General features: G+C 43.8%; 2 protein-coding genes across 2 annotated transcripts in view; one reads left to right on the top strand and one right to left on the bottom strand.

Annotated features, from left to right (window-relative positions):
• Positions 1-928: 928 nt before the first annotated feature.
• On the top strand, positions 929-10,427 carry LOC104519515 (octopamine receptor). The gene is made up of 4 exons (XM_010167145.2): positions 929-947; positions 1,610-1,898; positions 7,896-8,072; positions 9,752-10,427. Exons 1-4 carry the CDS (start codon positions 929-931, stop codon positions 10,425-10,427), a joined length of 1,161 nt encoding a protein of 386 aa, XP_010165447.2.
• A 5,141-nt stretch (positions 10,428-15,568) lies between these two features.
• Positions 15,569-23,010, bottom strand: part of EIF2AK3 (eukaryotic translation initiation factor 2 alpha kinase 3) — a 39,305-nt gene continuing 31,863 nt past the window's right edge. Inside the window, exons 13-16 of the mRNA XM_010167144.2 lie at positions 20,241-20,408; positions 19,594-19,695; positions 17,215-17,277; positions 15,569-15,966 (exon numbers count right to left, since the gene is read on the bottom strand). Of these exons, the coding sequence (XP_010165446.2) occupies positions 15,790-15,966; positions 17,215-17,277; positions 19,594-19,695; positions 20,241-20,408 (510 nt within the window). The 3' untranslated portion in view covers positions 15,569-15,789. The remainder of the gene's footprint in view (positions 15,967-17,214; positions 17,278-19,593; positions 19,696-20,240; positions 20,409-23,010) is intronic.

Raw genomic sequence — 23,010 nt, 5'->3', positions numbered from 1 at the left:
GAATCACAGAATGGTTTGGGTTGGAAGGTGTCCTGATTTTGAGCTGGGACAGAGCTGGATTTCTTTTTAGTAGCTAGAACAGAGCTGTGTTTTGGTTTCAGCTGGGATTTGTTATGACAGAAACATCGGTAACATACCAATGTTTTCATTTTGTCACTGGAAGTTGAGGGACTTCGTGTTTTGTTAGTCTACAAGTGCAAGATCTAGGAGGGTGAGGAATATTTAAGTTAATGAGCTAAACTGGCATTTGGCTCTGCCAAGGGGACATTCCATCTCCCATCCTGTCATGGTCAGTATATTCACGAGGGTCTCTCCCTCTCTTGCTCTCTCTGGCTTTCACTCGGGCTCTGGCTCTCCCGGGATTGCGGTTTCGGTTCGGGATTGTCACTGCTCTGGGATCGTTATCTGGGAACGGGCCGGGCTTGGTCAGTGGGTGGTGAGCAATTGCACTGGGTATCACTCATTTGCATATTTTATTACTATTATTAGAATCATTATTATTTTAATATCACAATTATTTTAAGTTCTATTTTATTTCAATTATTAAATTGTTCTTACCTCAACCTACATGTCTCCTTACCCTTGTCCCCAGTTCTCTCCCCTATCCCCTGGGTGGGGGGTAATGACCAAACAGCTGTGTTTGGCTGCTAGCCCAGTGCTAGCCCAGTGAAACCACCACAGAAGGGACTTTAAAGACCACCTAGTTCCAATCCCCATATTTTGTAGACATGGCACATGCAGTTCAGTGGTATTTAGTAAAGCTGCTTTCATTTTGGATTTTGGTTGCTTTGATACTTCACCTGATGATGCATTTTTTGTTCACAGGAGGGCATTTAATCACCATGAAGGACTCCAGCCAGTGATGCACATTTATCTTCACCCTCAGGATTTCAGGCACTTCTAACAGACCAGTAACCATGGGACAGTGATGGCACAGGCACAGCAGGGTGTGTGGATTTTTCTGGAAGTAAATGAAACATAAGTCTTTCTCGTGAGACCCCACCTGCAGTGCTGCCTCCAGTTCTGAGGCCCCTAACAAAAGGACACAGACTTACTGGAGTGAGTCCAGAGAAAGGATACAAGGATGATCAGAAGGCTGGAGCACCTCTCCTATGAGGACAGGCTGAGAGAGTTGGGGCTGTTCAGCCTGGAGAAGAGAAGGCTCCAGGGAGACCTTCTAGCAGCCTTCCAGTACCTGAAGGGGTTCCAGGAAGGCTGGGGAGGGACTTTTGACAAGTGCAGGGAGCGACGGAACAAGGGGTGATGGCTTGAAACTGGAAGAGGAGAGATGGAGATGAGATCTGAAGAAGCAATTCTTTGCTGTGAGGGTGGTGAGACACTGTCCCAGGTTGCCCAGAGAAGCTGTGGCTGCTCCTCCCTGGAAGTGTTCGTGGCCAGGTTGGATGAGGCTTTGAGCAACCTGGTCTAGTGGAAGGTGTCCCTGCTGCTGGCAGGGGGGTTGGAACTGGATGATCTTTAAGGTCCCTTCCAACCCAAACCATTCTATGGTTCTATGATTCTATAAATGTTATTTCTGTACTTTTGTAGATCTGCAAGTCATGTGCATTAAAGTCCTTATTTATTTTTTTCCCCCTCTCCTCTCTTTCAGATTTTAACAGTGGAAAGATGCTGATAGACAAAAATGAATCTTGGCTTTCTAATTTCTCCACTGCTGCCTCTTCCTTTGTGAAAGGAGGTGGCAACTGGACAGGGATCGGCCTCCAGGAGGTGGTCATCGGGCTGATACTAACCCTCATTGACTTGATCACACTCCTGGGAAATACAACAGTCTTCCTCTGCCCAGTGGTAGAAAAGAGGCTGCGCACCGTCACCTATATGTTTATCATGTCCTTAGCCATGGCAGATTTCCTTGTAGCTTGTCTGGTCATGCCCTTCAGGTAAGAAGTGCTTCTAAGGTAAGATCAGATGGCAGTGTGCCTGCAATGTCATCTCTCCTAGCTCAGCACCACTGAGCAGAAATTCACTTGTTGTGCTTAGGGTTGGGCTCTCCAAAGAGCTTAATGGTGGGTCAGTGACTGTATGTGCTTTTGTGCCTCAGTTTCCCTATCCTTTATAATTGGTCACCTTACAATGAATGGAGGAGACTTCCCAAGGGTTTTTTTCCTGTTGGCTACAAAGGGACCCTGGCTGCTGGTCTGAACTAGATATCCAGCTTTTCAGGTGGCTCCAGTGCGATGGGTCCCTCCTTACAGGACTAGCTCTGTGTTGCATGCAGGGCCAACATGGTTGCTAGATGATTTTTCATGCGCTGAGAGTTTGGGGAATGTGAGATGAGGACTGTCACTGGTGTGTCAGCATTAAGTGCAGTGACTGTGCTGATCCTGCTTGCATTTCAAAGGTAGAGCAAGTTATGGAGTATATTCCAGGGAGACCTTCTAGTGGCCTTGCAGTACCTGAAGGAGTCAACAGGAAGGCTGGGGAGGGACTTTTGACAAGGGCAGAGAGTCACAGAACAAGGGGTGATGGCTTTAAACTGGAAGAGGGGAGATGGAGATGAGATCTGAGGAAGAAATTCTTTGCTGTGAGGGTGGTCAGACACTGGAACAGGTTGCCCAGAGAAGCTGTGGCTGCTCCTCCCTGGAAGTGTTCGCAGCCAGTTTGGATGAGGCTTTGAGCAACCTGGTCTAGTGGAAGGTGTCCCTGCTGATGGCAAGAGGGGTTGGAACTAGATGATCTTTAAGGTCCCTTCCCACCCAAACCATTCTGTGATTCTGTGATTCTACGCTATTTTTCCCTCATTTTTTTTAGTCAAGAATGACTATTGAAATCAGTGGAGTTCAATTCTGTCCTTCCAATTTTATACTTCTTTAATTCTATATTTTATTTTCTGGTAGTGGGAGGGAGAAGTAAAGAAGTTCTTTACTAGCATAGGAAAAATAATTATTTCATATTACTGAACTTGAAAGTCTATTGCAGAGATGTTATTCATATTTCTGGTGAAGCAGAATTTTGATTGTTCCTTCTGGTTCAGACAACATAGTGGTGGAATTTGTGTGGAAGGCTGGCAATCTTACAAAATAAATCTTTTGCTGGCATAAACAGACTAGAAGATTTGCAGCCTGCAGGGGGGTAACAAATGGGGTTTGCTGCACTCGGGGGAATAATTTTGCCCCTATTATGTGACGGCATTGCACATCGATAACTGGCAGTGTTGACATGGGGACAAAGATCGTCTCCCCTCTCTCTGTGTGAAAGTATGGAATTTATTTTAGTATAAGTTTAGCGTGTCCAGCAGGTCGAGGGAGGTGATTCTGCCCCTCTGCTCTGCTCTCGTAAGGCCCCACCTGGAATACTGCGTCCAGTTCTGGAGCCCCCATCACAAGAGAGACCTGGAGCAGCTAGAACAAGTCTAGAGGAGGCCACCAGGATGATCCGAGGGCTGGAGCACCTCTCCTATGAGGACAGGCTGAGAGAGTTGGGGCTGTTCAGCCCAGAGAAGAGAAGGCTCCAGGGAGATCTTACAGTGGCCTTCCAATATCTGAAGGGGCTACAAGAAAGCTGGGGAAGGACTTTTCATAAGGACAACTAATGACAAAACAAGGGGAAATGGGTTTAAGCTGAAAGAGGGGAGGTTTAGATGAGATATTAGGAAGAAGTTTTTCACTGTGAGGGTGGTCAGACACTGGAACAGGTTGCCCAAGGAAGTTGTGGAAGCCCCCTCCCTGGAAGTGTTTAAGGCCAGGCTGGATGAGGCTTTGAGCAACCTGGTCTAGTGGAAGGTGTCCCTGCTGATGGCAGGGGGGTTGGAACTGGATGATCTTTTAGGTCCCTTTCAATCCAAACCATTCTATGATTCTAAGTAGGGTCATTTAGATTTAATTAAGGCACTTCAGAGGGCAGTTCTCCCTGCTTGGGGTTTATATTTATAGAAGCTTCATTACCTGGCTAAAACATAGTAAAACAAATCCAGAAACCAGTTTATTTGCAGGCTCTGGCTGTCTTGTGCTCCAAAATGGCCATGGGTTTGTGTAAAATGGGGGGCTGCACACCCTATTTGGTGTTCTTGGAGCAATATGAAGAAGCTGAACACTTCACATTTTATGCTTCAGTTCTCACAGGGCTGCCTACGCTTTTTATTTTGGCACCAAAACATCTTCTCCCAACAAGCAATTACAAACTGAGTTATAAGTTTGTGGTGGCTGCTGAGAAAAAAAAAACAAAAAACAAAACCAGTTAATGATGCCCTTTAAAAAATATTACTGCCAATTTCAAATTCTAAGCTTGGTGAATTTTTAAGTTCAGGTTCTGAAATCATGCATCTGTATTCACCTGTCTCTCCCTTCCACCTGGTGCTACAAATATCTGCCTGAGGGAATTGGATTGCAGCTTCGTTGTGTGATGATCTAATCTCTCCTACCATATTGAAGTTGGTGGGAATGAGGATGGTGATGTAACCACAGAATCACAGAATGGTGGGATTGGAAGGGAACTCTGGAGATCATCCAGTCCAACCCCCCTGACAAAGCAGGTTCCCTACAGTAGGTCACATGGAAATGCGTCCAGGCGGGTTTTGAACATCTCCAGAGATGGAGACTCCACAACCTCTCTGGGCAGCCTGTCCCAGGGCCCTGTCACCCTCACAGTAAAGAAGTTTTTCCTCATGTTTAAGTGGAACCTCCTGTGTTCCAGCTTGTGCCCATTGCCCCTTGTCCTATCTCTGGCCACCACTGCAAAGAGTCTAGCCCCAGCTTCTCGACGCCCGCCCTTTAGATATTTATAAACATTAATAAGGTCCTCAAAACCAGGAGGTTTGTGCTGCTGAAGTTGGGAGTTTTGCTCTATGTTGGAGAAAGATGGGACTGTGGAAGTGGCTCTTTGCCAGGCAGGGGTGGGAAGGGTCTCCAGGTTGGCTGATCTTGTTCCCTGAGGATCACCAGGAGCTCCGAGCGGGTGTGTGGATGAGGACTTGGCTGATGTGGCTGCAGCAGCCTGACTGTCCTCTTCCTTCCTCATTTCCAGCTACCAGGCTAAACTGGGCTGGAGCTGGGCTGCAACTGGGAATGGTGGAGTCTGCAGGGCCTGAGCTGGGCTTGCCTGCAAAACAATGTCATTTCCCTTCTCCTTTCCAGAGGGGATGCAGAAATGATCTGTGTAATCTTGTCAACAGTAGCGCACATTTATTTTTTTCCCAAGAGAAGCTCTGATGTTTCCCACTGGATGAAGTCACCACAATAAAAAGTGGCAGAAAATTTCAGCCTCATAGAAAGGGAAAAACAGTGTGTCAAACATCAAAGATTAGCTACAGCAACAAGCTTTCTGCTACCTGGCATTTCCCTGAGCTATTTTTCTTTTCCTTTCCACGTTAAGCTCAGAAATGAAGATTTTTCAGCCCAGTCCAGCCCAGGTGTTTCAAGGGCTCCTCTCTGGGAATGCACAGCATCACCTGCTCTTCACCACCCTCATCATAAAAATGTCTTCCTTGTATTTAGCTTGAATCTACTCTCTTTTAGTTTAAAGCCATTACCCCTTGTCCTACCAAAGGATGGTAGAGAGCATTACAAAGGACTAAGGATTTCCATGAAAACCAATGGCTTCACTATGCAGCCAGAGAGAAAATAGCCCACCTAGGAGAGTGACATCCTATTTAACAAAAATAAAAGAAAGATTATGAAAGGGACCAAAGAACAGAGCATGGTTGATGCTTTGTGCCCCTCCTGAATGCTCCAGCATCACCTGGTGTGAAGCCTTTCCAGGTCTTGGTGGGCCACATGGTGAGGAATGGACTCTGCCACCTCCATCAGGCATCATTCAGCCCTGCTGATGGAGTGGCTCTTGCTCCACCTTTCCCATCATCTCAGCTTTGGATCTCTTCTGAATTGCAGTTTGCTCCGCAGTCGGCATGTCAGCACAAAGAGAAGGAAAAGAAAAGACCTTAGTCAGTTTGGCTCAGGAATAAGAGGTTTTGTGACAGAAAGGAAAACCAAGGTTGCTGCCTGGTGCATTAATTTCATATGAGCAGGACTTCTGTTTTGTTCCTGGTTTGGCTTGTTTGCAGGAGAGGTTCAACTGCGCTCAGCTTGTCGTCTGGGTACTCCAGCCAGCCCAGCCACTTCCAGGCTGAATATTTCCAGCTATTCTTTTATTTTGCAAACGTTAAGAGAAACACAGAGGTGACTTCAATTCTGCTCATATCGTGCGTTTCTTTGGGCTTTTACCGTTCCTTTTTAACCAGCAGCATTTCCAGGCTGCAGAGACTTTTTCTGTCAGAGGAAAGGGAACAGGTATTCACTACCCTGTGCTGTGAGAACATCTGCTAGGTCAAGTAGATCCCGCCAGATGTGAGCTGGTGAGAAATAGGTACCTGCTCAGCTGGGATCTGTGTGCAGGGATGTTCATGACAGCAGCACAGCCTACTTCTGGAAGGCCATGGTGCTCACACCACAGGCTTTGCAGCATCTCTGGAGATAAGGAGGACTTCTGAGGAATAGCACCAAAACACCAAAGTCCATTACTGAACCCATGCTTCAACTTCTTTATGTCTCATTTCCCCATCTAGAAAAGAGCCATAAAACCTTTCTATGTGTGTGCAGTGGGACCCTCCATGCTGCCCCTGTGGAGGCCACCACACTGTAGGGTCAGGTTCTGCTGTAGATTAGCGTTTACTTGGATTTTTGCGTAGCATAGAATCATAGAATTGTTTTGGTTTGAAAAGACCTTTAAGATCATTGAGTCCAACTGAAAACCTGACACTACCAAGTCCACCTCTAAACCATGACCCTAAGCACCACATCTACACGTCTTTTAAATATCTTCAGGGATGGAGACTCAACCACTTCCCTGGGCAGCCTGTTCCAATCCTTGACAACCCTTTCAGTGAATCCCACATAAAAAAACTGCCAAGGGCTGGGACCAGTTTTGGTACTTACAGTACTTGTCATGCTTTAAAACAACCTTCACAAGTCATTTTAATGAATTGCTGCTAATTAGATGCAGAGCAGGGGTTGGTTTCTAACTCCTCTGACATGAGGTTGACTCTTTCTGCCCTTGCTGGATGGCAGAGCCCACCTGAGTGCCTGAGTGCACTGCAGCGCAGCATTCCTACTTTCACTGTAGTTGACCAGCAAGCTGTGAAGTTCCAGGATAATTAAAGCTTTGCAGGACTAGGTGGTTACTCAGCCTTTCACATCAAATTCACACACAATGGTAATTTCAGCAGCACCCCAGGAGTTCCAGAAAGCTGGTGAAAGAAAGAGGAAGTGAATGGCATCTAATTGAATGCTATAGAAATATGCAGCAGCCCTCCTACAGCTGCCATATGTTCCTTCCTTCACTGCTCACTTCTTACAGGCCCCTCTTGACTTTGTTAGAAATAATTTTGGCAGAATGTCTGCTTTTTGCTGGTGTGTTTACCTCACTGAGGTTTGTGAGCTGTATGACATACAAGCTGCAAAGGCTTCCTACTAGGATTTTTTTTTTTTTTTTTCAAACCAAGAGTTGAAATCTTTTAGTTTTGAAGCATGAGACCAGATGAAAAGTGAGTTTCTTGGAGGAGTGGGCATCTTCCATGCCCCAGGAGCTGGGGAGAATTCATAAAACTCTGTGCTGTGTAGGGCACTGGAAAAGCTGTGATAAACAAAGCTGTGATGATGTAGATTTGGGGAGCTTTTGGGGGGCAAAGCACCTCTCTCAAGGCATCCACTTATAACAGAGTGCAGGCAAGGAGCATAGGTTTGGTCTCCAGCCATGTCCCACCTTGGTTATTGCCTTGGGTTGCACTTTGGGGACAAAACCCTACTGTCTAACTGAGCCTCCCTACACTACATGCCCATCTTTAGTACCTCCACATTAAAATATGATGTTACCTCAATGGAGTCTTGAAGAAATGCATGAAATCAGTCCTTCTCACTTTGTTTTCTACCCATTTTCTCTGGCAGTATCATTTACGAGGTGACGGGGATGTGGTTGTTTGGGAAGCTGTTCTGCAAAGTCTGGATCTCCTTTGATGTCATGTTCTGCACTGCGTCCATTGTCACATTGTGCTTCATTAGCCTGGACAGATACTGCTCCGTGGTGACCCCCTACCACTATTCAAGAAGGATGTCCCGTGGCAGGTGAGCGGAGTTGTTCCTCACTTTGGGTCCCTCCAAATTTTACTTTACTTAGGGACTAAATGAGCTATTGAAGTTGTTGCCCAAAAGCAGAGCGATGTGGCAAAAGGATCTTTGCACTGTTAAAAACTTCTCAGAAATTGTTTAATGTGGTGCAGGAGAAAAGGAGAATGCAGCTGAACTGGTTTGATGGTTGTGGTGGTTTAACCCACAGGTAGACCATGTGGTCCTGCACTCCCTCCACCCACCCCAGTTGAGATGGGAAGGGAATCACAACAAAGGGGCACAGATTGCAGGTACTTCATGGGAATTTCCCCAAGGATTAGGGAATGCATGTAGTAGCACTCTTCCCCCTCTTAAACTCATGCTATTCATGGAGGAAATAGAGAGAAAACAAGAGAAGTTTTTAAGCTCCTGTCAAGGTTTCATGTGAAACATTGAAAAGAGGACTGCAGGGTGGAGAAAGTTGTCTGAGGATGGGCAGAGAGGCCACTGTAGCTATGGGGTGCTTTACCAGTTGGGTTCAGGCTCTTTTGGGGATGTTTCTCCCACTACAGCTCTGTCTGTGTATGATTTGTGGGGCACAGGCAGTCGCCAAAATGAGGAGGGGGCTGCACAGCATGCCCTGTCGCAGAGCAAGCACTGCGCTGTACTGAGGATCTAGTGTCCATCAGCTCCACCTCTATCGCTCCTCAGAGGATAACAGCCAGATACTAAAGCTGAAAGCAAACAGAACGATCTACATGTTGTTGTTTTAAGGATTAACAGAAATCCTCTGTAAAATCTTTCCTCCTCTTTTTTGAGCCAGGTCTGAGCATCCCTCACACTGACCCCAGTTCTGTAGACCATAGACCCAGTTACCCAGTTGTGACAGTTTAACTGAGCTGGCAGCCAAACAAGACACAGCCACTCGCAGCTCCCTCCCGTCCTGCCCCCTTCCCCTCCCCACCCAGGGAATTGGGAGAGAATTGGAGGGGTAAAGGTGAGGAGACTTGTAGGTTGAAATAAGAACAATTTAATAATTAGAGTAAAAATAAAATTAAAATAATGAGAATAATAAGAGTAATAATGACAACAACTCTCTATATATGAGTGATGCAGAGTACAATTGCTCACCACCTGATAATAACGATCCCAGAGGAGTGAAAAGGAACCTGAAACTGAAATTGCAATCCCAGAAAAGTGAGCCCGAGCGATTCCTGAGAGAATCCCCCCCTTTCTGGTCACCCCGGTTAAAAAACTGAACATGACATAATATGATCTGGGATATCTGATTGGCATCCAACTGTCATTCTGGGTTTCACTAACTACTACACTTTTCTCCTCCACTCCCCCCTTCCAGTCCTCTCTCCTTGGAAACTGCCCCAGCACAGTGTCCTCGTAGTTATCAACATTGTTCTCACAACAGTCCTCACTGAAACCAAAACACAGCGCTTTCTAGCCACTAAGAAGAAAATTAACCCTATCCTAGCAAAAACCAGGACACCAGTTGTTAGAGTTATTCATGTATGGACTTGTTGTGCCCCTACTTTTTCCCTGCTTGGCCACTTCTCCAAGCCCCGTGTGACTGCTGCGCAGTGATATCTCACACAGGTTACCATGAGGGTTGATTTGTACTGGATTTTCTCAACTCAAAATAACTCTGACCTTCTCTTGCCTCTCCTGTCTCTTTCCTTTCACAGATGCATTGTGATGACCTGCATGGTCTGGATATACTCCTCTCTCATTTCCTTCCTTCCCATCATGCAAGGCTGGAACGAAATCCCTGGGGTGGACTTTGATGCAGGCAGAGAATGCATCTTCATCACCAACTGGATTTTTGCCATCGTGGCTTCTGCTCTGGCATTTTTCGTCCCCTTCATGGTCATGTGCAGCATGTATTTCTTCATCTACCGAGCTTCACGGCTCAAGGCCACTCGTATCATGTCTCAGACCCTGGAGATTCACTACCACCCCAACAGCAAGCGGCAGAACCATCTGCAGCTGGAGAACAAGGCCACGCGGACCATTAGCATTATCATTTCAGTCTTTGTGCTGTGCTGGCTGCCATACTTTGTCCTGAATGTTTGGCTAGCTGCCAGAGGCACCGACTCCACTAGCATGGTCTTGGTTGACACCTTCAAGATCATCACTTGGTTAGGGTACTGCAACTCTACCATCAACCCAATGCTCTATGCTTTCCTGAACCGGGACTTCCAACGGGCCCTAAAGAAGCTGCTCATTTGCAGACACAGGTCTCAGGTGGACATTGGAGAAGACATGGTTTCCATAGCCACGTTTTCCAAGACTGCTCCAGACCTAGAATACAGCATTATGGTGCCAGTTCCTAATGGTGCCCTGAAGGGCAAACCCAAGTAATAGTGGTGCAGAATCAGTTGCTGGAGGTGGGGGTACAGGAAGTGCCAGAGCACATCCTAATAGAAAAATAATGGGTAGGAAAATAGAGGAAGGAGGGGTTGGAATATTACAGCTCAGGGCATACCACAAAAAAGCATTTCTTCATCTTCCACAATCCTATGAATGAGGAACTTTGATATTTTTAGGGGCAATTTGTTACAGCTAATGGAGCTAATTCCTTCCTGGGTAATTATTTTTTTAATGAACATTTCCCAAGATAAATTCAATCTTCATGCTGGGGAGAAAAAAAAAAAATCAGTATAAATATGTGAACCTGACTTTGTGTACCTCCTGGTGAGATACAACATAGGGTGGGACAGTATTTATTTATTTCTCATCAAGCCAGTGCAGCTCTCATCTTGCAGCTTCCATTACAAATTTGACCAGTTTTCATAATTCCACGTGTGTCAGTCTGTGTATGGGAGTTTGGAGTGATGTGGTCCAAGAGCAGAGGTCATTTCTTTACAAAGGCACCACTCTGCAGTCTGGTCTGTTGTTCAGAGTTCAACTCACTTCTTAAATATCAAGAGGTTCCAAGCTTTCATTGGCTTTCTGTGAATTATCTGTGAGTTTCCTTATTCATTCTGGAAGGGAGTATCCTATGTGGCAGATCCCAGGAGATGACCAAGATTTGCTGTAACACCAAGAGCACCAAGTGCCCAAGGAGTTCGAAGGGGGCTACAGGTGACCGACACCGGCCAAAGAGGGGATGTGAAGAGGAATTATTACTTACCTGTGTGTCTTGCAGGGTCACACCTATGCCTTGATCCTATGAGTGTAGCTATAGAGTATTGCTGGACCACACAGCCATAAAAAAAATGATGATAAATGGGAATGATTATTTTTACCACTCCCAAGTGCTTGTCTGGACTTCAAACAGCACCAAACAGCAACGAAGGGCCATAGAGTACCTCACTGAAGGATGGCCCTGGAAAGGCAGGACTGCTCCCAAACGTCTCTGCAGCATCATAACAGTGAATAAAAGGAGGAGCTGAGCCCCCAGGACTACCACTTTTCTGTAGAAGCATCACATGAGGGCTGGTGACTGCTCAGACCACAGCCATCGCTTCCCCAGCACGGTTCTGGTGGGGTCTCACGCTGGTTTACATGGGAGAGTCACTGCACTCAGAGCCTGCTCTTAGACTGCTCTTCTGGGAACATGAAACATTTCAAGGATGGATTCTAAAATAGCTTTTTCTGACACTCAATCACCTATTTGGGCCAGGCAAGGCTTCTGCAGCCTGGGAAGCAGAGCAAACACAGCAGAAAGATATCTAGGCTAACGTATGATGCTAGAACTACTGGAGGGAGGCACCCAGGGGAGTGAAGGATGTCACTTTGTTAATAAATAAAAAAAGAGGGGGGGTTAGTAAAAGCCTTGAGTCTTTCTGCTCTTCCAGCTCAGAGGTAGCAGAGGACTGTCCTCGGACGTGTAGCAAAAGGCAAGTAGCTACCACCTGGAGCAGCTCAGCTACTGAAGACACTGGTACAAAGGTCAGAAGTCCTCTCTTCTCAAGAACCTGGTAGAAGAAATAGCTGTGACCTGGGGTTTCAACACTGGTTCTCCTGTCAAATGACTCTTCATGGAGTGGGTTAGGTCTCCCAGGTCCTACAACTCCAATAACAACATAGATGCAGCAAGGAGGTAACTACACAACCCTGCCCTTACTCTGGGGGAAGGAGCTAGGTCCAGTGGGCACAAAGGTGGACAGGGCAGGATTCTTGCTCCTGACATGCAGTTCATTTTGATAAACAGGACAAGGAGTTGTGTTTCAGCCCCAAGAACTCTAGGGCAGAGGGAGCTGAGGGATGGGCAACATCCTCTGCAAGAACAGCCCAGGACTGCAGTGCTGCACAGTGTGGCAGAGCCCAAGAGCAGAAGTCGCTTTTGCAGGGCCATGGTAGCTTCCTACTGCAAAAAGAGGTCACAGGAAGGTATGCACCAATTTCCATGGCCACAGGAAGACCTGAGACAGGCCAGTAGTTGGTTTCTAGATGTTCATAAACTGAAAGAAGGCAAATAAACTTGTCTATGAGCCATCAGATGTTCCTGCCACCAGGGCCATCATGTAAAGATAAATCTCACAGACAAGGTGGAAAGCTGTTGCTGTTGTCTACACAGAGCTAAGAAAAGTCTGCCTGCACTGCTTTCCTTTCCAGGATGTGAGCATAGAGCAAATGCACATTAGATCAAAGGCCTTTGGTCTTTCAGTTGTGGCTGAAACCCTGGCACAGGTTGCCCAGAGAGAGGTGGTAGAAGCCCCATCCCTGGAAACATTCAAGGTCAGGTTGGATGGGGCTCTGAGCAACCTGATCTAGTTGAAGATGTCCCTACTCATTGCAGGGGGGTTGGACTAGGTGGCTTTTAAAGGTCCCTTTTAATTAAAACCATTCCATGATTCTATGACTGGAGAACATAATGGGATGGAAGGATAGGGATGGAACAGAGAAGTGTAGTGTAATTAAAACCTGATTTAAAGGAGGAAAAACACATGGGAGCTGCATCCCTCTGGGTAGCCTGGTTCTGAAGAGCTGGTAGAACAATCCTGGAGGTGATAGGGATGTTGCAGCCCAGGTGGATGTTTCGTAGCACAGAGAAGTGTCCTCTTCCTGCACTGGTGGGGCAGAGCAAGCAGAGCTGTGAGAGGCAGGGAAATGAGTGCTTGCAGGCAAGACCTGAGTTCAGAGGCAAAACCTTCTGGTTAGGCAAAAGACTTCCTTAAAGCCTGGAGCAAAAAGGAACAAGGAGAGGGACAACACACGCCAGCATCCAGTGCTAAGAGAAGTAAAGACTCAGTGAGACAGGAAGTTAAGAGCTGAGCATGGCCAGGTGCTCTTGTAGCTGAGCATGCACCACACAGGCAGGATTTGTACATGCCTTTGAGGATGAGTGAAACATCCCAGAATATGTAGGTACACCCAGTGTGAACACGTACACCACTTCACACTGCAGAGCCCTTGAATAGGCAGCTACTTACATCCAGCAGAGATACACAGCAAGTTAAAAATAGCTTATTCTTCATTTCCTGTGCTCCATCTGCAATCACTGTACTGGCAGGGAAGCTACAGAGGCTTCAAACGTGGTCATTTAACTGCACATGTAGAGCTGATGCTAACAGGGAAATCCAAGGGAAGAGAACATAACTGGCTTCTGTTTTCACAGAACCATAGAATGGTTTGGGTTGGAAGGGACCTTAAAGATCATCCAGTTTCAACCCCCCTGCCATCAGCAGGGACACCTTCCACTAGATCAGGTTGCTCAAAGCCTCATCCAACCTGGCCTTAAACACTTCCAGGGAGGGGGCATCCACAACTTCCTTGGACAACCTGTTCCAGTGTCTCACCACCCTCACAGTGAAGAACTTCTTCCTAATATCTCATCTAAACCTCCCCTCTTTCACTTTTAACCCAGCTCAACTCCATAAAGTTCTGGTTTTGATCAAATACTCACTGCAGCATTCCAAGACAGTATCTAGGAAAGTTATCCAAGAGCACAAGGATGACAATCTTTGTAATCCACTTTTGCCTTATCATAAAGCTGCAGTGTGCCAGCTGGATTAATTGAAAGGAGGGTGTAGAGAGGTGGGGGTGGGTGTGTTCAACTACGGAACAAGTGACAGGACAAGAGGAAATGGCCTCAAGTTGCACCAAGGGCAGTTGAGGTTGGATGTGAGGAAGAATTTCTTTGCTGCAAGGGTTGTCAGGCACTGGAAGGGGTTGGCCAGGGCAGTGGTGGAGTCCCCATCCCTGGAGGGATTGAAGAGTGGTGTAGACATAGTGCTGAGGGACATGGGTTGAGGACATGTCAGTGTGAGGTTAATGATTGGACTTGATGGGCTTAAAGGTCTTTTCCAATTGAGGCAGTTCTGTGACAGTCTCACACCACAGTACAGTGATCCCCAGAAGGATTTGAATCCAGCATCTTTCTAAGAAACTAATTTCAGAGATGACAACTTCAAAAATTTAAGCCTGTAAAATATGAAAATTCATTTATGCAAAACCAGTTCTAATAGTGTAAGAATTATCCCTTCTTCTCCCCCCTCTGTTAACAGTTGAGAGATTGCCTCTATAATCCACTCAGCTTGTCTCCCTTCTTTCTTCAGACATTATCTCACTTCCAAGCAGCGCATTCATCTTTGTGTCATCACGTGCACTGTGGCAAATGAGAGACAGGAAAGCAAAGCAACTGAAGGAAGTGCAGTGCCCATCGTCCTGTTCCAGCTGCACGAGGCTGCCATCTGCAGCACACACCGATGCAGGCTTTGAACACAAACAACTACTCATTTTTTTTTTTTAATAAATAAAAAAAGTTTATTAAATCATTTAGACTTGAAAGAAGTCACAATAATTAATGCACTTAACAATTATAGCAAGTGCATTCTGTACACCACCAACCCAAATGGATTGATTCTGTATTTTATAAATAAAAATTAACATTATTTACATTGAGAAATAAAAGCATGGCATTAGGCAGTTAAATTAGCAGATTACACAAATGCCTACCAGTTGATTTTTTTAAAAAGTACAAATCTACAAGATTACATACGACACGTATGACTTCATTAGATTTAAATTTTCAGAATCACAACATTTTCATACATAATTTGTCCTATGGCTCTTCCAAGCACTGCCTATAAAACCCCCTTTTTAATGGCAAAAAGCTCCTTTTACTGCTCTACAGGTTTATCTGTATAAAATGCATTCCCTAAGATCTACTATAGTGCAGAAGTATGAAACCATTTCCTCTAATGACCGGTTATGAAGAGTGACAGTATGTACAACTGTGGTACTTTTTTGCTTTAAAAATAGTGCATATTCCCAGTTTACCCACCAGGGACAAAAATGGAGTCATAGTTCATTTCAAAATCATCTTCATTTCACCAAAGAGCAAGTGATCCAGATAGATACTCACTAGGCTTAGAGACTGTAATTTGTTCTATAAAAATACAGTATTTTAATTCTATTTACATGTTACAGATCTCTCACTTACCCAGCAAGCTGACATCTACAAGCTTCAAAAAAACCCAACAAACCCAAAAAAACCCAATAATGGAGCACAACATTGGTAAAAGTACAGTAGCTGGACCCATCCATCTAGGAGAGTTAAGGTAAGAAAAATGGAATGTGAAAAGTGTGGTTACTGGCTTTCGTTGGCTGTCAAAGCAAATGAAAATCTGTCCAACACGTCTTATAGTTTAAACATGGCCAAAAAAAAAAAAGTTTAAGTAAACTATTTTCAAGATAGACATTCTGCATCATAGGATCCTTCTGCTGAACAATCCCTGTAAAACCTGCCGAGTGGAAGAAGTGATCCTGAGGATAATTATTTGCTTGGTTGTCTTGAATGCTTATTTCCTGATAAACTCATTGTCCGTGACCTCTGCCTAAGCACTGGTTTTGGTGGGAGTTCCAAGTCTTCAAATACAGCGTTTTCTATGATTGCTGCAGCCTCTGGTCTTTCAGTGGGACTTGGAGAGAGCATGTCCTTCACCATGGTGTACTGAAAGAAAACATGACATATGCTATTATGAACCAAGTCATAAATTCTTTTTTATTTATTGTTCTGACTTCAATTGTGGCTGTATGAAAAAGTAGAAAACGTCCCTAATTGCTTTCTGAGTAATTTGGGTATTAGTGCTTTGGCACAGTAGTTAGAAGTGCATTAAACATTTGAAAATGTATCACTGTGCATCTCCTAAACTGTCTTTATTGTCAAGAACTACAATCAATTTGGCAAATCAAATCTAATCCAAGATTCAATAGGGTTATAAAACCTTTAAGTTAATTTTTAATCAGAAGAATTTAAAAACATATTAAATATAATTTATGAGTCACTTTTAGCTTAATGTTTAAGCCACATAATGATGTTTCACAGTTAATTAAGAGGTTTTCCTTTAAATATATAGGTAGTATGAATATTTGTCTCAAATTTAAGCAGAATTACAGTGTTCTGCTCTAGCTGAGCACAGCAAATCACATTCCCCACAGCAGCCTGCAGCTGTAAAGTAAGAAAGCCTAGTCTCATTTAGCTGCTGGTCTGAAGCTACCATGAAAATCTTAAAGTATCTCAGCATTTTATTGGAGAAGTTTTGTACATCACCTCCTCTTTATCTGCAAGTGTATCACTTTAAAGAACACAGCACAATTTGCTCATATGGTTCCCTACTTGAGAGATCTGGTTCCTGGAATGAGATCCCAAACAGCCATGGTTCTACCTACAATCTCCCTTTTACCTGTCTAGAACTCTGCACCTTCTCTTTGTGAATATGGATTTGTTGCAAGAAATCACAGAATCATAGAATGATTTGGGTTGGAAGGGACCTTAAAGATCATCCAGTTCCAACCCCCCTGCCAGCAGCAGGGACACCTTCCACTAGACCAGGTTGCTCAAAGCCTCATCCAGCCTGGCCTTGAACACTTCCAGGGAGGGGGCATCCACAACTTCCTTGGGCAACTTACATCATGTTAGGATGTATGTGAAATGAATGACATCAAGTGACAAAGGGAAGCCAGGTATTATTGTATAATTACTGAAGGTAAACTGTGTGACGAAAGTATCGTCATCCACATTATTGTAATGTTACAGCTTTGAAACATAGAAAAGTGCAGGGACAGAGAAATGCATCTTAATAGCACAGAAGCTATTCTCCCTCCACTCCCCCACAATTTTTAAAGCAATTGGGAAGCAAAGAAAAACGCTACAATTATTAAAGAGAAAGCTACAATTAATAGAATCAGATATACTTACCTCTTGTGCATATTTTTGAGTGAACAACTGGGGAAACTTCAAATTTCTAACATCGCTTAAAGTCTGCAAAAATATTAAGAAAAACATGTAACTTTTCCAAAATACCATTCTTCAGTAGCATCAATCTATTATTCTTCAAAAAAATATGCAAACAAATCAGCCTAATGGAAAAAAACCCCTTGGTTTAAAGTCTCACTTTAGTGGTTAAACACCACAATATACTTAAATGAGCAGGTTGGTGGTTCCCTAGGTACACAGCCTGCAATAGGAACCATGTTGCAAGAATTCTGATCTCTTGCAGTTTTAAATCAGCCAGATACACAAACTTGGACTTTCTCACTTTGGCTCAAAAAATCTGTGCACTGCCTATAATCCCCAAGACCACCTACACCAGTATCAAGACACATTAAATGACCAGCTCTGTCTTGTCAATGTAAGCACTAGTCTTTATTTAATGTTTATGGACTAACAAGCAGATTTATGAGCAGTTTCAAAAGCAGTTCATGTTGGGTATTTCTGTGTCCTTACAAGGCTGCTGATCTCCTTCAGTGTTTCTGCCATAACAAGGACATTGGCTCCATCTAGTGACAGTAATTTTCCCATGTTCTAGGCACATCTTTAATTTGCAGCAGGCTACCTTAGGAATTTAAGTTCCATAACTGCCAGCAACCCATAACCCACTTTAGCATGTTTTTAGCACAGAAGGGCAATATTTAGCACTTAATTTCTTTTTGGAAGGATCTCCTTTTACAAAATTTTGAGCACGAAATATAAGAATTCTAAAGTTACAATTCAATTCATTATTACTGCACTGAAAGTATAAACTGACCAGTCAATCATGATGGGCAATAGTCAAAATCCTGTTCAAGACAACTGAGTTTTATGACAATAAAATGCTTCAAAAAAATTGTTCTTCTCTACCAATTCAGTGTGCATTTAACGACCTGTTTTCAAACACCTAATCTGGAAATAAATTGCAGTGCCATAGACTAACTGTTAACAGCTTGAGGCAGGTCTCATGCTCCTCCTCTGGGGATTTTTCCAACCCTTTGTCACAGATTCCTCAAATCTGCTGGGCTACCTGGTCAGTCAGAGCATGTTTTGCTTCAGCAAGTAGTTCTAATGCTGGGCTGATGTCAATGAAAACTTCAGCTTAAGAACTCGGAAACAACTACTAAAGTAAATAAACTCCAGAACCTGACAATAAAGATGTTGGGGCTTCTTTTTGATTCTAGCAAAAAGAGTAGAATGACAGTGAAAATCACAGAAAGACAGGGCACCCTTTTTACCCTCTTACGAAGTAAAACATCAGAGTTAGATGCAATTTAGGATTCACTCTGATTACTTGTTTCGCTTTTATACTCGGGAGTTAAACTGGAAGGGGAAAGCTTGCAGTCACTGCTGCAGATCTTGAGAATCCAGGATAGCTCTTTACTGGCTATATGTCTCAGTAAATATGACTTTATTTAGGGAAACTGAAACTGGTTTCAGCGCATGGGGTTCAAATTAAGCACTGTCATTCTCCCTCTAGACTATGCTCTTTTGTACCATAAAAAGCCAGAGCATTTTAAGCAAGAGAATGCAACACCAGCAGAGGTGAAGCATTCAGTCAGGCTGCATTCATGGTATGGTTCGAGCTGCTTCTTACACCTCTGCTAAAAACAATCCATCTTCACATGAGGATTTAAATGCCCCTAACACACATTAATGATAAATATAGCTTATAGTGACTCTCTCTTTTCTGCATAGGTCACTGGTCACCATGTGCTACAGGAAAACCTTTCTGGCTGTAGCCCCTGTTCTCTATGAGCTTATTCCTGAGCAAGATGGATCTCACATGCATTTTAACACCAAGGAAGAGTTATTATACACCATCAGACCTCCCAAATTCACAGCTGATGCAATGAAAAACAATTACTGGGAAGATTGTGCTTGCAACTGAGTCCTACTCACAGTTAAGACTTACTATAGCAAAAGGAACATCACTTTTTCACTAAGTGCTTTGGGTGAAAAAACACTGTAGATGCAAATGAAGGAAGAAATTATAAAAATGCACAGCATGGTTCCTATTCTTGAATGAAAAACAAGCTGGTAGGCTTAAGTCACAAGCTGTATTTGTTGCTTGAGTTCTTAGATATCCTAGTTTGATAGTTTCTCTTACTTGGCTTGACAACAGAGGAGCTTTGTAAAGAAATTAAGGCCTCAATTTAATGTTAGGAAGACTGCAATTTATTTTCAGTGATTCAGGGGGTCCATAAAAGGCTGATAAAGAAGTTGTGCTCCTAACTGCAAGGTTTTTTCAAAACAGAAAAGAACCTCTTGCAAGTGTTTCACCAAACAAATACCTATTTTAAACAAACACTCCAACACCATACATACCCTGACCCTCTCCATCTGTGTGCTGAAAGGGTAAAGCAGCTCAAAGAGAATCAGTCCCAAAGAAAAGATATCCACTTTGTGCGAATAGGTGTTCCCACAGATCTGAAAATTCAAAATTAGGGTTAGGTCGATCAAGTTTCTCACTGTATGTAACTATGTACAGTGTCAACAATGCTCTTTCAAGTCAACATCTGGAAGACATTAGCACAGTGCAGAGCTGAAAGCTACAGGACAGGCACATTGGCAAACTTCATCAAATGAGCGTGGGTGAGCAAGGTCTGGATCATCAGCTCCTCTTTGCAGAGCTAACTGCAAAGCAAAATGTTTCAACTTAAACCTCATGCACAATAGCGTGTCCTTGCTCAATTAACTTGTATATTATACAGTTATCCTTCTATGACATTAAAAGCAAGAGAAATGAATGCATCTAAGTACAAATCATCAGCTACTTCTTTGCTATAATAAATACATATATTAAATATTAACTTTGGAATTCAATTTAGCTCAAAGCTCTACTTTGATGAGAAAGAATTTAAGTAACTCGATTGCAACAATTTACTAGAAAGAGTGGCTGATCTTTGACCTCCTGGGAATTCAGGCATCTTTCAGGCACTGCCAGGAATAGCTTTAGAGCAGAGAGCACAAACCTGTTCTGGGCTCATGTAGAGTTTGGTCCCTACTTGTCCTGTGTGCCTGGCATAAGCTGGCATGGGGGTAAGTACTGATTCTTCCTCCTCATCTTGGTCCATAGCAGTTACCAGTCCAAAATCCCCGACCTTCACTACGTCATCCATTGTGAAAAATATATTGGAAGGCTAAGAAAACAAACAGGTGAAAAGAAAAAAAAATGTGTAATTAATAAACAAGTCTCTGTGTTTCAGTAGATAGAAGACTGTGTTCTAATTCAGATAAGGCATGCTGCCAAGGCTAAAAATGCTCATCAAACATCATGTTAGCAGAACCCCCTAAGAATTGTAGCTATTTGGAAAAAAGGAATTACTCCTACATTAACTTATCTCCCTTCCTGAAACACAGACTGCTCAGTTCTTGTCTTCCAGCAGAGGCTTACTAACACTACACAGGTCTGCCGAGTAACAGCTACATAAGTCACCAGCTGTGGGGAACAGCACAGATAACTTATCCAGCTCTCCATCACATGGCAAATCCACACCAGATGCTGGAGTTCTGGCTCCCAGTCTTTTTAATTCTAATCTCTGAGTGCTAATTTGCCATATTATCAAACAGCACGTAGCACATCATCCTAACAGCAAATTATAGATACACTGGGAGATTAGGAACAAGGTCTGCTTTCCAACTGGTACTGTGCAGTTAATTGTGGGAACAACTGCTTGCCTAACAGAATTAAAAGTTTATTTTTGATAGAAGCTTAAGAACTTTGCAATTCACAAGAGCAGCAAACAGTGATGATCTGGCTGATTATTTCTTTGAAACAGGACTGCTCCACCTCAGTTACAAATACAGACACAGTTTTGGGGGAAGAATAGATGGATCCTGCAAGGGGGAAGAAGCAGCAGGATTGTGTACAGGGAAAGGGCTGAGGTGTGGTAAAGAGGCAGGTGGTGCTGTGGAAGCTCCTCTCAGAGCTCCTGGGCCTCCAAGGCTGGGAGAACATGACCCATGCTTTGTTGACATAAACCCTGGAACAGAAGGAGGCAGACAGGTACAGAGCAGTATTTTTGCACAAGATTAAAGGACTACAAAGCTGAACCTATTTCAAAGTCCATCCAATTTCCTCAGTGAAAGACAAGCCCACTCTGTGCAAGTGTGAAACAACACAGAGAGGTGGCTTCTTATTTTTTTTTAAGCAACGGACAGCTCTGAGATAAGCACTACAGAAATAGATATAACTTGTTAGCTCCACAGTGCCCACATCCTGCCTCTAAAACTGTCTTCTGAGACAAGTCTTATCTCCCGCTATATTTTCCTGTAATTAACGTCATGCCCTTGGGAGTCACAGCTCATTTACTGCACAAAAGCTGCTACTGTAAACCCATAGTGTCTCCAGGATCCCTCTGAAGCATTTATCATAGAATCACAGAATGGTTTGGGTTGGAAGGGACCTTTAAAGGTTATCTAGTCCAACCCCCCTGCAGTGAGCAGAGGAACATTTATATGGCACCCACCCTCTGACTGCACACCCACATTATCAAAAATCTTTGTATCAGAATTTTAATGCTCAAAGCACAAACATCTCCATTAGGGATTTGTAACCCATTGTGTTGATCTCTGTGCCCCTCCTCCTCCAATAAACACACAAGCCAACAGGATCCATCCTGTTTCACAGAGCAAAACTCTCTTTGGAGCCAGGCTCTTCTCAGTGATGCCCAATGGTAGGACAAGGGGCAATGGGTGTGAGCTGGAACACAGGAGGTTCCGCTTAAACTTGAGAAGAAACTTCTTTACAGTGAGGGTGACAGAGCCCTGGAACAGGCTGCCCAGGGAGGGTGTGGAGTCTCCTCCTCTGGAGACATTCAAAACCCACCTGGACACCTTTCCTGTGTGATCTCATTTAGGTTCCTGCTCTGGCAGGGGGATTGGACTAGACGATCTTTTGAGGTCCCTTCCAATCCCCAACATTCTGTGATTTCTTGTACTTCTCTGGCTGAAAGCAGACTGTCTCTGAATTGGCTGGCATATAGTTTCTACAAATTAAGGAGAATGGACTTGCTGCTGTCGCAAACTGACAGCAAAAATAAGCCATCAAGACCTCATTCAGAAAGTCTAAGACTCATACAACAAGTTTTATTTAAATAAGAAGAATATAACCACCCTCTAGTTCAGTTATCTTGCCGCCTGCACAAAGAAATTTCTCTCCAGATTCTTCAATCAGAATCAGAATTATTTTTCCACAGATATGAATAAGCTACTCACACACCTGGAAGATTACTGTTTAATTCAATTAATGATGCAAAACCTAAGACTGTTCTTGCAGTTCTATGAAACTCATAATTTCTTTTGAGCTGTCAAGGATGACCGATGGCTTATCCTGGGAATAACAGTAAATTCCCTTGGCAGCCAGACTCCTGTTTCTGTACTTCATTTTCTTCAAAAGAATTTCAACTGTGACTTACTCGCCTCCCTAAATTCCTGACATCTTGTAATTACAGTATCTCTGATTACTAGGAGCCTAATTAATGCATCTCAATGTGCACTGTTAATTTAAATATTTAAAAGATCTTCCAAAAGCTTTTAATATGCATGCATACAAATCTATTTTCATATAGGTCAATGAGTTTTTGTTGGTGCCAATGGGAGCAAGAACTGGCCTCTGCCATCAGGTAGCTCTGCCTCTAGCAGAGAGAAAACAGCATCGCAGGTTATTTGCTTGTTTAGTGCTGGCACAAACTTAGGGTTGCATGACCAACCTCTTGGACAAATGACAAAATTAGGTGAGGT

Source organism: Antrostomus carolinensis, unplaced genomic scaffold (assembly GCF_000700745.2).
Source record: "Antrostomus carolinensis isolate BGI_N321 unplaced genomic scaffold, ASM70074v2 scaffold11654, whole genome shotgun sequence".
In the NCBI taxonomy this organism is placed as follows: domain Eukaryota; kingdom Metazoa; phylum Chordata; class Aves; order Caprimulgiformes; family Caprimulgidae; genus Antrostomus; species Antrostomus carolinensis.
Note: the sequence above shows the minus strand (reverse complement) of the source record. Positions and strands in the feature narration are given on the sequence as shown.

Bases quoted from the DNA above. Each gene is read 5' to 3' on its own strand.
- LOC104519515 (XM_010167145.2), top strand. The intron at 1,899-7,895 runs GTAAGAAGTGCT...TTTCTCTGGCAG, and splicing joins TGTCTGGTCATGCCCTTCAG to TATCATTTACGAGGTGACGG. The intron at 8,073-9,751 runs GTGAGCGGAGTT...TTCCTTTCACAG, and splicing joins AGAAGGATGTCCCGTGGCAG to ATGCATTGTGATGACCTGCA.